The following is a 17,567-nucleotide window of genomic DNA, read 5'->3' as shown; positions in this document are numbered from 1 at the left end:
CGCTGGTTCAAGGTTTAACGTTTAAATATGTGACCGAGTCAGAGATTTTAACAAGCGGAAACTCAACCACTATGATATTTGATTCCGTAACAATGTGGTTTATCTTTATTTAATTTACAGTCAAGTCCCATCAATGTAAGGTTAAGCAATAGCCTATGTATGCAGAATGTAAGCTTTTTAGCTGAAAATAGACTCCCGTATTAGCCACATTAATACTTAATGGGTAGATGGATATTTAATAGGAGTTATGGTTCATGCCTTCCGAATGTGTTCAAAAAAGAAAAAAAAAAAGCCATTCGGCCAGTCCCATTAAGTGCTGATAAAGTGGCTAGTCAATCAAACTACACAAACATGTGCACGTGTCCACACAAGTGCACACAATTGTTTACCTTAGACCTATCAAGATAACTTATTCTATTTGTTCCAGCCATTGATCTGCTCATATCTAAATGTCAGGTTGCATATCTTCATATTTACTCAAACTGGCTGTGGAGGTACATTTGTGTGTGTGTGTGTGAGGGTATGGCAGTGATTTGATCAATAAAATGAAAGGCCAATGTGTCCACAAACTTCTTGTGTGCTGCTGCTGCTGCTGCTGACACACACACACACACATTAAAGATGATACATTTGTTTCATGTTGACCTTCTTAACCTTTACCATCACAGCACATACTATCAAAGACCTTTGCTCTCCTAGTATTATATTATATGTCAGAAAGGATATAAAAAAAAAAACAGACTCCGCCGTTTTGGTTTTTCCACTTGTTTTCATCAGAAAGTGAATGATGGATCAATATGTGTGTGGCGGTGTTGGTGAAGCAGGCCGAGACCTTGTCAAGATGAGGTTTGGTGCCTTATGTTGAGTGTGACAGCTCGTGGCTGGTGCCCCGTGCATGCGTATGCATGTGCGAGCGTGACATAGAGTAAGTGACCTTGTCAAATGGCGTTTTTTTTTGCAGAAACTGTTCTGGAGCGATCGCTAAAAGAACGTACTCACATAAATTAATACACACACACACACACACACGGCCACAATCTGCATCCCTCAATATCTCTTTTTCTCTCTCCTCGTCCAGCACACAAGCCCAACCTGTATAGACTTTGTTGGTCATTGGAGTGTGACCACAGCGAGATCGGGCTAATTAAACAAACAGTAATGGAAGTGATTTAGAGTTATTAGGTTGGGAATGAATTACATAAGCCTTTTGACACCCCCCCCCCCATTTGCCTCATGTCATGGTATGGTCCAGTGAGTCCAAGACCAAGAATTCAATACCCTCAAGACAAATCTCTTTTTATACTGTAATGCTAAATGAAGTCACATTTTCAGCCTTCTTAGATATTCACTGTGATATATATCCAATGAAGTTTTGCTTAGTTTTCACAATTTTATTATTTGCCCACTGTTGTGCTGCTTTGCCAACATGAGCTAAACTGCAGTATAATATCAAACAAACTCCTATTGTTCTGCCTTTAGGCATTTTTTGCCTTTTAAAAATATATATGTATATTTTTGGTAGATAAATTGGCAGTAAAAGTTCATATTTGTATAAACTAAGCATTTTACTGTCACTTCCTGTTCAAGTCTATTTATGGTGCTGCCACTTCCTGTTTGGCAGCAAACACAGCCGCCATTAGACATGTGGTCCAGAAATGTTTGTTCGGGTAAAACATCGTAGAAGCAGTGCCGTGAGTGGATGAATTCAATGGTAGATATGTTGAAAGTGATATATTGATCCTACTTTTATTTGAAATGCTGTTAATAGGTTAATTGAAAATGTTTTATTTGCAATTCGTGGCTAAGTGCTAGCAATGCTAGTGCTAACAATCATTACCAACTACTAAGCTGAGCATTGATTACTATTTATTACTATTTATCGACTCTGGCTTCATTGATGAAGGCTAAGGTTTATCTTATTATCCCTTATCACCCTGCATCAGAATACTATACGTATACCTTAGCATTATTCCTTTATAATAGAAACCTACAGAGCATTGGCATTGTATCAAATGATTTAGTCAATCGCGAAAATGGTAATCTGAAAATTAGAGTTTGAAGAAATACTCGACAATCATGGTCCTCTACAGATGGTGTTAATATGTCTCGACATTATGTGGGAGTCAGACTTTCTTCAAGATTACTTTGTTTTGAAGAAGAAGAATTAAAATCCTCATGAGTAGGCATGCTATTCTGTCCAATTCAGTGTCTGCCCACTTTCAACCGAATATATTCCATTACTTCTCCATTAGTGCCAACCCTCTTATGTGTGAGTGGACACACACTTTTATTTTATCAGCTTCTTCAGTAATTTTCTCATCCACCATTGTTTTGCCTCTGACTTCTAGTGGTTTGTAAGACATGATGTCAATTTTTAAAACAAGACATTTTCTGAAAAAATATTAATGTTAACCCACAGAGACGACTTCCATATATGATAAGATGATTCTTTATTAGTCGATGACTTGGGGCAGAGCTTGTTGTAGAGTCTTTATGAGGTGTCTGAAAATGCAAAATGGGTGTTTTATCCACAGTGCTTGAGGGTCATGTTACAGTGATGTTCATCATTACGAAAGCAACCAGAACCTTGAAGGTTCCGTTCCTATTTTAGTGTGACCACAAACTACGATGATCGATGTCTTTGCTCTGTCTCTATTGGAAGACGTGTTGAAAACACTTGCTGCATTACAAACTTTTGAGATATTTTCATTTCATTGCGATGCAGAATCTCCCAGGAAAGCTGACACATTGCACCTGTCTGATACATGTCCACGTTGACAACAATACAATAGCAGCGAGGAACAACCTGTGATGCCTCTCTGTCAGACACTTGTGGTGGATCAGTTTTTCAAGGAGCCCAGTGTTGTGATGGTTTTCTGCAGGGACCAGAACTTATTTCAAGTCAACGATTACATCTTAGCTATCATTCCCTTCTCTCCCACTACCTCTACTTGGTCTGTGGGCCATACTAACTCCAAGCTGGCCTACATACTTAGTCTGTCAAAGCTTTTTTCTGCTTCATAGAAGATGGCCGATTCCACCTCAAAGGTCTTTGGGAGCAACCCTGCACTCAAAAAGCCCCTGGTCTTGGTCCACAGGTGATGGAGCCTGCAGCTCTTTTACGGGACAGTAGCATAATGTTGTTTTGGTGAACGGAATAGATTTAACACCTCATTGTGCATTTATTGGATGTTCCCTGGCTGTTCAATGCTATTTGTTTAACGTCTAATATTAATTTAAATTGGGGCAACAAGCCATTTCTGTATAGAATACATTTTAAGCATGTTAGTCAAAATGTAAACCCATACAGTACATAATCAATTATGTATTGTTTTATTTGGTCATAATTCACCACAGTTTTCGTAGTTTTCCCTTGCCTTGATGTGTAGAGGGTTCCTCTTGTCCTTCCTGGATCAGTACCAGTACTGTTTTCCCCGTCACCTCCCCGAACCTGACAGTTGCAGAGTCATCAAAGAATTTCTGCAGGTGACGGAAGGGTGAACGGTAACAGAAGTCTGTTGTGTAGAGGGGTGAAGAGGAACAGAGCCAGAACTGTTCCCTGTGGGGCTTCCTGCAGGGTTGATGTGTTGAAAAAGTACACATTTTCTGTTTATTCTTGGCTGTCTGTATTTGCTGCGTGTCAGCCAGGCTATCAGCAGAGACAACCGTGCCGTGTACACTCCTTCATTCACAGCTGAGTGAATTATTGTGTATATATGACAAGCAGGTATCATTTAATCTATTTTTTATGACGGTGTTTGAGGTGCAGGACATGCGTTTCTGTGCCAACATATTCTGTAGATGTATTTTCTATAAAGAGTGACATAGGGGCACAGTCACTGGCAAGGTACTCTTAGTGCTCTGAATGAAACACTATGCTAATCAGAGAAAGTGTCCAACAGGTTAAATAAAATGCAAAACACACACGAACATGCTAGCAATTATCATCATCACATTTCCATATAGTTTATGCAAGAATAAATCACCTTTAAACACAGCACATCTTACCAGCACAATAACTTCCCAAGTCTTGTTGGATGTTTGCAGCTACATCTCTAAACTACCACACATTCAAACCATTGACAGTAACACACACAGCACACCAACATGAATAAAGAACACTACAGGCATATTGAGGGTGGGGCAAAGTGACATTAAACCTAAATGACAGTTGTGACACGCAGCAGTTACGGTGAATCAGGGAGAAAACGCCTCAGTTAGCGTGCACTAAATGCTCAGTTCATAAACGGTGATTGTCAGAGGTGGGGGGAGATGGTCTGAATGAAAATGAAGTGGGGTGATGCAAAAAATAAACACGTCTTTTTATTTTTTGTTTTTTCTTTACCAGATTTCTCAGTCATGCAAATTAAATACAGGAAAGTAGCCTGTGATTAGGTAAGAGAGAGAAGGGGCATCTAAGAGACGGTTACAAAGACGAAACACGGCTCACTAATTGAAGAAAGGGACTTCTTACCGGGGAATAAGTGAAACTGAGTGGCATTAAATTTTTAAAAGCCTTTGAAGAAGCAGAGAAGAAAAATGTCATTAGCACCAGCGTGCGGATAAAAGCAAAACAAAGACTGTCAGATTTCTGCTGATAAATAAGTACGAAAACATTCACACAGAAGCCGTGTAATTAGTAGGTTGTTCTTAGATTCAATTAAGTCAGATTCTGATTGTGCTTAGTTTGGTGTAGCATTTGTGAGGTTGTCAAAGTAATTCAAGTAAATCTATATAGATCTATATCTACCGCTTTATCCTTCACATGAGGGTCACGGTAGAAACATTATGTCAAATAAAAGTAAATCCCATCACCACTCAACACTCAATTAACAATATGAAGCAAACTGTGCAAACTGTGCAAACTGTGAACGTTATGTTGAGGCGTGTAGAAAATACACTTCTTTTTATTAAATCAGCCCTTTTGACTCAGTGGCTCATAGTTTTTCTGCAGCGCAACAGATAAACAGGAAAAGAGAAGAGAAGGCTGTAAACCACAACTACTGGAAATCCAAGTAAAGACATGACAACATGGGTTTCAATTATAGTAAACAAAACACTTCATTTTTAACATCTTTTTCCTTATTTGCCACTCTCTACTTTCTACTGGACTGCAGTGTGTATGTATGTATAATATGTGTGTGCATGTATATATATATATATATATGTGTATGTATGTATGTATGTATGTACGGCATATATATATATACATACATACATACAGATATATACATGCATATGTATGTGTATGTATATATATACATATATGTATGCATATGTATACATATATTATATATGTATGCATATGTATGTATATATTATATATACATACATATATAAATGCATATGTGTGTGTATATTTGTATGTATATATATATGTTTGTATGTATATGTATGTGTATATTTTATATATGTATGTATGTATATTCCCGTGCTTTCATGTGAAGTTTGGATGTGCCTAGTTTTGAGGGTGGGCTGTGGGCAGTTTGCTTGATTTGATCACAAATAGTTCGTGAAATGTCCGATTTGGAGCGCTTGATTCAAAAGTGACTTCCACTATTTTGAATGATGAAAGAATATGTCTGTTAATATGCATGAGTGTGTGTGTGGGTCGGTTTTTGTTTCAAATCAAAATTGTGAGGACCCTTTGGCATTTTGGTAATTTTTCTCTATTAAAAATAAGAAACCAGGTTTATTTTACAGTTAGGATAAGGGTGGGGGGGGGGTTAAGCCAGGTCTTGGTATGAGCAGCAGTCCTTGACTCTCATGTACGCCAACAGCAGCCATTTTGCCAGAATCAATCATTTTCTCATGAACTCCTTCAGGAGTGACAGGGAGACAGAGATTATTGCAAGATCAAAACAGTGTTTGTGTGATGGCCAGAGAGTTTGCACAGAGGTGTGATGTTGCAGATCAATCTCAGTTCTTCTCTTTCAAACTCTTCAAACTCAAACATAAGGTTTTCTGATATAGAGAACCGAGTGATTGGATTTGTCTCTCATGCACGTAACGTGGTGTTTGTATGATTTTCTGGCATCAAAGAGTGAAGAGTGTGGTGCTGGTCAGCGAGGGCAGAAAGATCTCTGCGGTAAACCACTGAAGAAACGACGCCCATGGTGACTCCTACACACCTGCAGTGTTGGGAGTGGGTTTTTTAACCATGGCTGTTGTTTCTCACACAAACAAAGCAGTTTCTGCTGTGAGAGAGAACCAGAGAGCATTAAAAAAGTCAACGTATTGAGTAGTTCCAACCCCCAAGGAGTCATGTCCAGTGTTAGGAGGCTGCCCTATCGCTAATTAGCTCGAAACATCTGTCCGGGCGGCTGCCAGAGGGTGGTCATAATGGGGAGAAGTGAACAGAGACTCGCATCCACCGGTGCTTACATACCAACAAACACACATCAACGTATTATTGTTATTATTACCTGCACCAAGGGTTTACAGTATGAGTTTGACAGGGTTTATCCATTTGTTTGAGGACATTTTCTAGAGATGTAGATTATGACCTGGGGGAAAAAATGGCCAGATTTTGGTGTTGCATTGAAGAGGGTTCACCCTTTGAGCTATTTTCTCTAATGCACATTATTTTATACATCAAAGTGCACTGAGAATTCTGCACAAATGTTGTTGTATTTTTGCATATGCAGGTTTGAAACAAACATTTACCCAGAATTCCATGTGCATATTTACGAACCTCTTTATGAGTACTGAGGGAAAGGGAAGATGGAGGGCAGGCAAATTCTCTGTTCTCTCTTGTTCTTCCCTGTCTTTCTCTCTTTTTACTGCTTGTTTCTGTATTTGCTGTAGTGCGGCGGGGGGAAAAAAACTCAACAAAAAAAAAGAGGTTGCGAGAAGATGAATAGCCTCTCATTTCTTCGAAATCCTAATTGTTTATTTTTCAGCTGCGTAACATTAAAGCGAACGTGGAGCGTCGGCAAACGCGGAGAGGCTGCCGAGAGACGAGGAGAAATAAGGTTATTGCGTTGTGCGTCATCCTTAATGTTTAACCGTGTCACTGTTTCGGCCATGTTTCCCCCGTTGACGGGATATTTTATGGAGGCCGTCAGTGTTGCAATGATGAAGTTTTATGGCGACTGTGAAGCAGATTAAACCACTATTAGCCATGCTCCGTCACCCTCTCCAGCTGTTGCCTTTTGTTTACGGCTGGAAAGTGTTTTATGGCACACTGCACTATAGTCACCTAGACAATTACTGTACAAGCTAATGATATACGAGTACTGTATATTTTACACCAGGAGTGCATTGGGACGGGGGGGAAGGAAGGTAGGCAGTCGGAGTGAGAAGTGAGCCTGAAGTACAGGAGGGCAGAGTTATGTGATAAGACGTGAGGCCGCAGCAATGAAGCGAGACTAATTCCTGTATCATAAGTAAATTATGCAAATGCGGAGTTATGTTGCGGTCGGTGTAGTGGTTAGCACTCTTTCTGCATTTTTGCATGTTCTCCCCGCGTGTGTGTGTGTGGGTTTACTCCTGGTTCTCCTGCTTCCTCCCACAGTCCGAAAAACATGCGATATGGGGATTTGGTAAATTGGAAACTCGAAATTGACTGTGAGTGAGAGTGTGGGTGGTTAAATGTCCCTGTGATGGACTGGCGAACTGTCCAGGGTGTACCCACCTATCGCCCTGTGTTAGGTTAGATATAGGCACAGCACCCCCCCCCGAGACCCTCATGTGGAGGATAAAGCAGTAGAAGATGGATGGATGGATGTTGGTTGGAAAGAGTTTTTGGTGAAAGCGTTAGGTTAATGAAAAGGAACATGATGAAGAGCAGGTTAGATAATAAATGACAGAAGATCTATTTGTCTGTGTTCCTTCCATCCATCCAAGTCGGCTATCACGTCCCAGGTGTGTTCAGTAGCTGTTCTCATAATATGCGCTTTACCCGTTTATCTACAAGTACGTTGGTTAAAGGAAAACGCGAGGAGAAGTCGTAAGCAACATGAATAAATAGATGTCAACGTCATGTCCATCACAGAATAACAGCTCTTAGACACTGACAGAGTTCAGTGATAACAGGGGAGGAAAGAGCCACTTGAGAATGTGAGTTAAAACACAGCACCTGCTGCCACACAGAGGGACTTTATCACATAGATCCACTGTAGTATATGTGCAGCGGCACAGAACAAAGTTCTAAATGTGTTTGCCCTGTGTGTACAATTGCTCTTTTCAGTGCAGCACCCCTTTCTAAGTGCCCTTACTACTGATGTTTAACAACTGTGTGGTTAGTGAGTAAGAGTTGACATGTATAAATACTTAAAATGACTAGTTAAAAATGAATGAAAAAGGAGGGATTCTCTCTTCTTTTCCTGTGCTGGAAAACATTGTCCTGGTGAGAGAGAGAGAGAGAGAGAGAGAGAGAGAGAGAGAGAGAGAGAGAGAGAGAGAGAGAGAGAGAGAGAGAGAGAGGCTGACCTTAACAGACAGAAGGACCTATTTCGAACCATGTGCAAATCTGTGCAGAGTGCCACAAAGCGTCTTTGTTAGGTTCAGACTGACCCGCTTGTCATCTCTTGTCCACTGTGTACATTGCAAATGAACTTGTGCCTGTCAAAACACCACTGGTGTGGTTGATCTTAAAGCAGCGCTGTGTAGCTTAAGCTGGATGTGCCGTCACTGTAGTAACTGTGTGAGACTGTACTGTGTCTGTATATATATATATATGTATGTGTGTGTATATATATGTAGATATATATGTATGTGTATATATATATATATATATATGTTTGTATATATATGTATATAGTCCATCGGCCCTGGGAGTCGGTATGCTGAGCTTCCTGCTGTGCACTTAAAATGACCTGAAAATTCAAAATATTAGCCTATGTTATTTTTTTTTGAAAGAGCACTTCACTATACACATTGACTATTAATGTTACAGAGAACTTTAATAATGTTCCTCTGCTGTGTCAATGTGATGGCATCATCAAGCGACTTGTCGCCTCAACTCTGACTTTTCTTCGATCTAAAAAAAATAAATTCAAGTCATTGATGCCCTATATATTGTATCTTTTTTAAAACTGGTCTCTGCTCAGCTTTTGCGCTCAAACTTGCAGGGTCTATCTTTGGCAGTTTGAGCGCTACGTTCCAATGCCGTTTACCAAGGGTGTGTAGGGTGGGAGAAGTGAAAAAGGCACTTCAATGACAAATCTTTTATTTTAAAATGTTGCATAGTGGTGCTTTAAAACTAGACGAGGTGCATTATAGGTGTCTTGAGGAAGTGGAAAGCAATCTGGTCTGCATTTAGGTGCACGTGTGTTACCCATAGTAGTTGGCCTGCTCTTGCACCTTTTTTTCACCTTTTTCATTACATTGCAAATAAACTTCTTGATATGAATATTTTTTCCTGAATACCAAGCTATCTGCTTTTATAATATTTTAATAGGGAAGTTGAGATGGCTCTGTGATTGACCCGAAAAACATTCCTGATTAATAAATAGACAAAAATTGTTACAGTGATGGGTTTTTTTCCCCCACAGTTCGGTGTATTTGGACACACTCGGCGTATGCGCTTCAGCATTTGATCAGGTGCTTACATCATTAAAATGGAGCCTAAAGGCAGAGAAACTCTTCCTCTCAAGTCCGTCTAAGGAGAAAACCAATGTTGACTTTTTTAAGTTTGTGTTTAGGTGGATGTCTGCGGGTATTTGGTCACAGACATGCAAGTTAAGCCATTGCTGCATGTGTTTGATAAGTGTGTTGGCAGTTACCTTAAGCACCTTTGATACAAGTTTTCCTCACTCAACTCCCTCATGCCAAGCTGCACACTTACTGCACATTACCATAATGTTCTTTTCCATAATATTCACACTTTAGAAAGCATGAACCACATTATCCAAGACAAAAAATGTATAATAAAATTTTTTTTTTATTCCTTAAAAATGTTGAAAATATACAACTTGTCTACCAAATACTTTTTAATCTGTCATTTATTGAAACCTGACGATATTTCTACCGAATGAATTGCATATTTTCTTCTAAATAAACTGAATTCTTTTAATCCTGTTTTGTTTGTGTGTTGCAGGTGGTCGAGACCAACCTGGTGGCCTTCGATTGTCACTGGATCCTGATAAATGAGGTGAGAGAGTGGAAATGATTTATGGATCCTGTACCCGGTGTTCCTTCAGTTCACCTTATTGTTTCAATTATCCTGGGCATATTTATGGTTTTAGATATGGAAGCTCTCTAATCTCTTCACTGGCCAGGATATTCGAAGGACATGGAAGAGCTAAGAGTTTGTTTGAATCCCATCTAATAACACACATACATTTTTACAGTAAAGGTCTCTACACTCCGAATACACTTCATACTAATGATGTGTTTTCAGGAATGACAAAGGTGAACTTGAAATGAATGCATAAAATGAATGCATAAACACATAAACGATCAGCCACAACATTAAAGGAGGTCACAGATTTTAATGGTATGACAGAATCGGTTAATTTTGATCCACCAGCGATAGGATTTAAAAGTAATTTGTAGTTTCACTTATTTTTAATGGTGCCATGGCTTCGCTAACTGAAAAAAATAAACAACATCGTCATGTGACCACTTATCAGTCCCTTCTCCTCAGAGTGTAGTGTTTGTCCTTCTGTCATTGGCTCACAATCCTCGATCAGAATCACTATAACTAGAAGAGAAACGTCATTAAAATTCAGTGTTTGCAATTTCGTATTAATTTTAAATAGGACCACAACTTTGATCTCCATGAAAGTGCCTTTTTTTGGGATCTGCCGCCTCTGCATGTGTGTATATGTGTATGTTTAGATGTGTGTGTGTGTGTGTACACTGACAGGCTAATGCAGTGTGTCTTTGTAGCCCCGGGAATTGCACTCAGCTGGGAGGGCTCAGCGGGGTCTCACAGCCACACACACACACACACACATACTAACTAGTGTGAAAACACAACCGTGCATATACAAGCAGATGTTTCGTAGACGCAGCAAAAGAAACATTTATTCTACAAACAATTGGAAACATAATCTGGTAAACAATAGCAACTAGTAAAGTTGCCTTTTGTTTTTCCTCTTTCATTTTCCATTTTCAAGCCCCCATACCCTTTTGTTATAATAGTGCGGATACATGCTGCTCAGTAACACAACTGCTGTTCACCAGTGGCCTGCTGTGACTTTTACAGATAGTCAAAAAACCCCAGCGACATCCAGTGCCCTCAATCGTACATCCCCCCTCATTAAGGGAACTGGCTTTCCTATGGAATTGGGACACCACATTATGCAAACTAGCGTAGTCAACATAACGAACGTGCTAACCTACGTCACATGTTGACAATTCTGTCGGTGGAGCGTGCTACTGTTTTCATTCAGGAAAAATGCAGGCGGATCCAGCTGTTGCGTTAGTCCAGGGTATTAGTGTTCAAGTGAACACTGGTACGCACATCCAAAACACTGCCAAAACTACCCAGATGTAGCAGAGCTAAAGAACTAGCTAGCTCGCAGCTATTTGATGCGTGCTTTGAGAGATTTTGCCCGTCATGTAGCTCTTCATGATGGTCATAGTCTCTCGAAGCACTCTGCAAATAGTCGCTAGCTAGGTAGTTATCCAGCTGCTTTCATAAATTGTCAGTTATTTTCGGACAGTAGTGTTCAAGCTCAGCGGTCATTTGGCTGTATATTAAACCAACATATTCCAACACATTTCAACAACACGTAGCACGCTTATTTGCAAAAATATATCACGACAAAATTGTTCCCCTGCAAACGTGGCCGCCATCTTTGTTGAAAAAAATTAGCCGGCGCGCTGAATTCATAAAGCATCATGGGTAATTTCCTCTTCCACTTCGTTTCAAGCACGCATCAAAGGTCACTACATTTTGAGGGTTGATTATAAGTGCAAAATCGCACTCCCCCTTGCTCCCCCCCTACACGAGAACGCGCAAAATGTAGGGTTAGGGGAGGTATTGGGATAGGGTCTAAAAGATAAAATGTGCAGTAAAGAGGAATTGTTACATTCTTTTTTAAAAATATTCATGGACTTTTTGAATGCGAGTCGTGACGTGAGTTCGACCTCCCCGTGTCAGAAAAAAAAAAACGCACGAGAGGTGAAATGAAGTGCAAAACCGTTTCATGTCTACAGGTCGTCTGCTGAACTTTTATAGTAGCAATCATTTTTGATTGCTGTTTTTTGATCCGCCCTCATTTTTGATTGGCTTCTGCCGGTGACTGTAGCTGCTGGAAGTAAGATCAAGGTCTGTGTTGTGTCCTGCATGAATACACTCGAGGTGGTGCGGTGATAAATGATGTTGTCATGCATTTAGATAAAAAGCACTCGCATGTAACGTTATAGAATTATTGTAATCGCGAATGGGGACAATCGCTGTTAATTTATGTCTGCGAGAGAGTCTGCGTCCTTCCAGTCAATCTCATCTCTTAGCGTCTTTATCGTTAGGGAGTATTCAGAACCTTCTAGCGACTTTAACTGGTGTCATGCTGTGGGCCCCTCCCCTGTCCCAAAGCACTCATGGCGGCCCTCTGCGTCCAGACTGCAAATGAATCGCTGTTATGTCCCTGGCCTAGGGAAATCCAAAGTGTAGCAGTTTTATTCATCTTCGGAGAGGATCCATGCCAAAAATAACAAACCAAAACTTCTCTTTACAAACCTAATCGTACCTGCAAAAGAGAAAATGGCAAATAAATGACAAAAACAAACTTACCTTATCTCCTAATTGAAAAACAAGAGAAAAGAAAGACGCAACACAAATGGCTTCACTCTCCTACTACCATGCCCAAAGTGCTGCTGGCTGATCCGTAAAATGTAAAATAAAACAATAAAACTCCTCACTCCTGCAGCGTCCATTACAACTATCTACACATGGCCAATTATGCAAATGAGGTGATGATGTGATTTTAGCGACTTCTAGCGACTCTTAGGACAGCCAATAGCTACTTTCCTTACTTAAGAGTTGGCAACACTGGTCAATGTAACTCCTGTCAACATAGCTGGAGGTTCAACTCACTGTATCCTCCAAAAAACTATGAAGTCAGATGTGTGTAAATGAACAGTTTGATGGAATCAGTGTTTGTTAGGTCAAAGTTTAATTTAGTCTATCATCCGACTTAAGTCAGCTAATGTTTTTTTTTCCTCTGACATTAAGAGTAACATTAATTTGGCCATCGCTGGTAAGCAACAGCTCACATATTTTTGAATAATTTCATTTGACACCGTCTTCCTGTCTTTTTCTTTCATTATAATCTGCGAAGACTGAATTAATTCACATGGCTGTGAAATTAACCCTGGACTTTATTTGTCTCTCACCAAAATGTAAAGTGATTTTTTTACAATATACAACCCAGTTTAAAGCAATTTCACTAGTTTTCTCAAGATAATCACGACATAATTGCCCCAGCAGCAGCTGCCGGTCATGTGCAGAGCTGATTGGCCACGAGTTGCTAAATCGCAACCTGATTAATTAGGCGAACAATTATGTAGTTATGTAGTGTATAATGAAACAATAATCATAAGTTCACAACAATAATTGCTGATTTCCTTGTTACGTTTTTAAGTGCGAGGAAGAAAAGTGTTTGATAATGTGCATATCATCATGAATGATTGCAGAAGAGTGGAAGCCGACGTCGGGGTCATGTTGACTCGCACCCTTGTCCATGTCCATAAAAACACTTGTTTCTGAAGCTTGCTCTTAGGATGTCTGTCTCAATATATCAAGGTAGAGATGTTTTCATATTTGATCAAAAATGTCAGGCTCTGTTATGACTCTCTCTCTCACACACACCATCGACGAACACTCCTGGTCGAGGTTTATCCCCCTGCACTTTAATGACGACTGCATCATTTGTACTCTATCAAAGATACAAAGGTAAAAAGACCTTCTCTAAACAACCACTCTGTGTCCGACCTTGACTTGACTTTAAAGAGAAACTGCATGTGAGGCCACTTGTGTGCGGTGTGTCTCCTCTGCTGATTTGAAATAGTTGTGCTTTCACAGTGGGACTTTCACCACTCAGTGGAAAAATATGTTCTTTCTGACAGACAATCTTGATCGACTTTGCTCGGCAGATGGCATTGTCAGGTCGCCTACTGAGCAGCCAAAGTCGCCTCTAACTGTCTAATAGTCTGTCATCAGTTTCATCGAGTTCTGTCAGGCATCTGGTGTTGTTTAACGCTCTTTAGGGTTCCTGACAGCGACCTGCTCTTTGCGCCGCTTCCTAAGAGGCTGAAGCTGTCATCCAGTGGCCCGAGAGCACATCTAGCAGCGCGTAGCTTGTAATATTTTGTGCCCGCTACCTTTTGAAGTATCAAAATGCAGTCTAGCAACCCAGTGCTACCTCAACTGTTAAAGGTGCATTATGTAATAAATCTAAACTGGCCATAAAATCCTCATAATATGTCTAAGAGACTCAGGAATAATGTTCATATGACTTACTGAGCTCACCAACAACAACAACAACAACAGTACAGCCAAAATATTTGCATTAAAAAAATATTTTGCAGACCCAGTGCTACCTCAACTGTTAAAGGTGCATTATGTAATAAATCTAAACTGGCCATAAAATCCTCATAATATGTCTAAGAGACTCAGGAATAATGTTCATATGACTTACTGAGCTCACCAACAACAACAACAACAACAACAGTACAGCCAAAATATTTGCATTAAAAAAATATTTTGCAGACTGCAAATCATGTTTATGTTTTGAAATCATGTTTTGGCATGTGGCGCCACCTACCACCGTCTACCAATCATTGCAGTCAGTAGAGTCTCAGCTGCCGAGCAACCACGGGTTGCCAGTTACGTCACAAAACGAAACCTAAAACACCTTGGTGTTTTGAATTGAATGTAGTAACTGTTTTTGGCCACATTGTTACATATGGCACCTTTAAAGAAAATCTTCCTACATATATTGTGAATTATGTGACGTTCTCATTTTGCTGATCAAGCTTGTTAATGTAGTCACGTTTTTTTTTTTCATGTCGAGTACTGTAGCAGAGGTTTTAAAATGGATGAGCAGCTGCAATATTTTTGTCGCAACACATGTGATGTCGTCGAGTACTGCTTCTTTGGAGAATGAATATTCCGATGTGTGAAAGTGCTTTTCCCTCCCTGTAGTTTATTATGGATGAGGGGGCACTGTATGGTTGTCATAACTCTGCTTTATCTGCAGCCTGCAGTCAGACAGCCCCACTGAGGGGGAGTTCACAGTTCATAATTGATCATCCTTCCTCTCCCTATCTCCTCCGTTCTGCTCAGGATAAGAGGAAGACGATTAGGAGGAGAAATAATAGGGGGGCACACATGGCTACTCAATTCCTCTGTTTCCAATAAGTTTGGAGAAAGTCCACGACTGACCCGAACCGTTCTCTTTCTCTTGGTCTTAAACCCTCGGTTGTGCTATCTTTCCTGATCTTCCTTGTTGCTCTTCTCACTCTTTTTCCTCATCATTTTTCACCCTCTTCCCTCATTCCTTCCTTTTTTCTTTTTTTTCTGTTGTTGTCTCCCGAGGGTACAAGTGCATGGTAGAGAGATAAGACAAGATTAGGCTTTTCTGTCAATTTGGCATTCGACTGCGTGGTATCCCATGAAAGCCACATCACTGATTTTAGGGGGGCTTTTCATGCTATGACAGCCCTGACTATACTTATACAACTTAACGGCACCATCACATGTGTTTTTGCATGAACAGATGAGATCACAATTACCAGCAAGATAGATTTTGTAGCATTGGTGCAAATTCGCCAAAAATGACAATTAGTGAACGTTTAATCCAAGATGGCGGCTTCCCTGTTCGTTTTGAGGCGATTGAATGAAAGCCTGTACCAAGTTTCGCGCATGTACGTTAAAGCTGATGTTCGCAGAGCAGTTATTTGCTCCTCCCTCTACCAATTTTCAACGCTTTTTCCCCAACTTTCACATACAAATGTATACCAGGTTTAATTATTTTAGGTCCGAGGATTGCTGCACGAAACGAGTCAAACTTTTAAATAACGTATTCCCCTCCTCGCCTGAGGTGGCGCTGCTGCATCAAGAATTACTGAAGGAGAAGACAAACTAAGAACAAAAAACCTGGCTCAACTGTTCGCTAACGTAGGGCAACTTCTGTTTCCGCCACATAAGAGAAAAACCTGGAGCTACCCGGCTATCGTTCTACATGCGCGTATGTTTTGGTTATGTTTACCCAAAGGGCCTTGCGTTGTAGTTCGCTTCCTGCACGTGAAGCAAACCGAGACCTACGTTTTTAGGCGGTGTGAATGCACCCAAAATGTAGGATGCTCTTATGAAGAACATGTGACCTGTAAACGTAATCCAGCCAGCACTTAACCCTTCATACATTTTTGCTTTTGCATTTAAGTTGTGTTCAAGTTGAAGATCAGGGTTTAATTTGTTTTTTGTAATAATGATGCTCTATCAGAAGAAAATATTGGCATATTCTTGGAAAATTTGACTATATGAACTCACATAAATCGTAAGCCGTAAAAAAAACATTAAAAAGATCTTATTGACAGCTATATAGGAGTCAATAGAGGGAAAACAAAATGACAGTTGTGCACAGTTGTGCACAGCCATACGAGAACACTGTTGTTGTAAAGCGGATCCCCTGGAGCTGTTGAATTGGTGCGTTGTTCAAGGTAAATGTGATATTTCTCCTATCCAGCGTCCTTGATGGGATCTGAATCAGATTTTTTTTTTTTTTAAATCACAATTCTGTCCCTTAAGCTCATGAAATAACGTTTTTTTTTTTTTTTTTACCAAGAATGATGGAGCATGATATTGCTTTTTCCCCCCCAATGAATTTAAACTATTGCCATCTCATTCAGTTTGACTTCTGCCCTTGTTCCAGTACACAAGCACTGGCAGGAAATGTATTTATTGAAAGAGGTGACGGCCTTTTCCCTATGAGAGGTGGCAATATGCCCCCTTTCAGCTTGTTAGGATGAGGCGGATTCTGGTCGCTGTTAGCATGTCGAGGGCCATTTCAAGTCTTCCATGCCATCCATGAACACATTTTCAATTATTTGAGCTGGCAGAGCATAAACTTGGGTCTCCTCGTCAGTGCAGAAATGTTACTGCCCTCGACCTTGTCGTGTTTTTTTTTCCCTCTTGTCGTGGCCGCCTCTTCTGTGTGTACAGGCTTCTTCTGTTATTTCTGGGTCAAAGCTGAGGTTGTGGGAACTGTGGAGCATGCGCTGAGCTTCGGTCACCTTTGATCACTTCCTCCGTCCTACCCTCTTTCAAGTTTTATGTTGTAAGGTCATTCATAAATGCCCTTAAATGGGTAGAATGATAGGCTGATACAGAGGGGTGAATAAAGAGCTGTCAAGGAAAATTGCCGTTGGTAAAAACTTAATAGAGGTCAAAGGAAATGAGACGGTGCTTTTGTTGTGTTTTTGTTTTATTTTTTAAACCTTGGGCTTGCTAATTAGTGAAAAACAGAGGGATTTGGCATTGATGGCGTGTTGAGTGATGAGGAGCTGAGGGGTTGGTCAAAGGAGAAGGAGGAGCAGAAAGGGTCAAACTGTGAATAAAAAAAAAAAAGTTTTTTTTTTTCTACTCCGCAGAAGATAAGAGAGAATAGGGA

General features: G+C 40.2%; 1 protein-coding gene across 1 annotated transcript in view; it reads left to right on the top strand.

The window, feature by feature from the left end:
• The window catches only part of grid2 (glutamate receptor, ionotropic, delta 2), a gene marked incomplete at both ends in the record, with an annotated part of 423,554 nt that overhangs the window by 263,272 nt on the left and 142,715 nt on the right, over positions 1-17,567 (top strand). Inside the window, one exon of the mRNA XM_083904505.1 lies at positions 10,043-10,096. Within this exon, the coding sequence (XP_083760631.1) occupies positions 10,043-10,096 (54 nt within the window). The remainder of the gene's footprint in view (positions 1-10,042; positions 10,097-17,567) is intronic.

Source organism: Microchirus variegatus, assembly GCF_963457635.1.
Source record: "Microchirus variegatus genome assembly, chromosome: 18".
Taxonomy (NCBI): domain Eukaryota; kingdom Metazoa; phylum Chordata; class Actinopteri; order Pleuronectiformes; family Soleidae; genus Microchirus; species Microchirus variegatus.
This window is presented reverse-complemented; position numbering and strand designations above follow the sequence as displayed.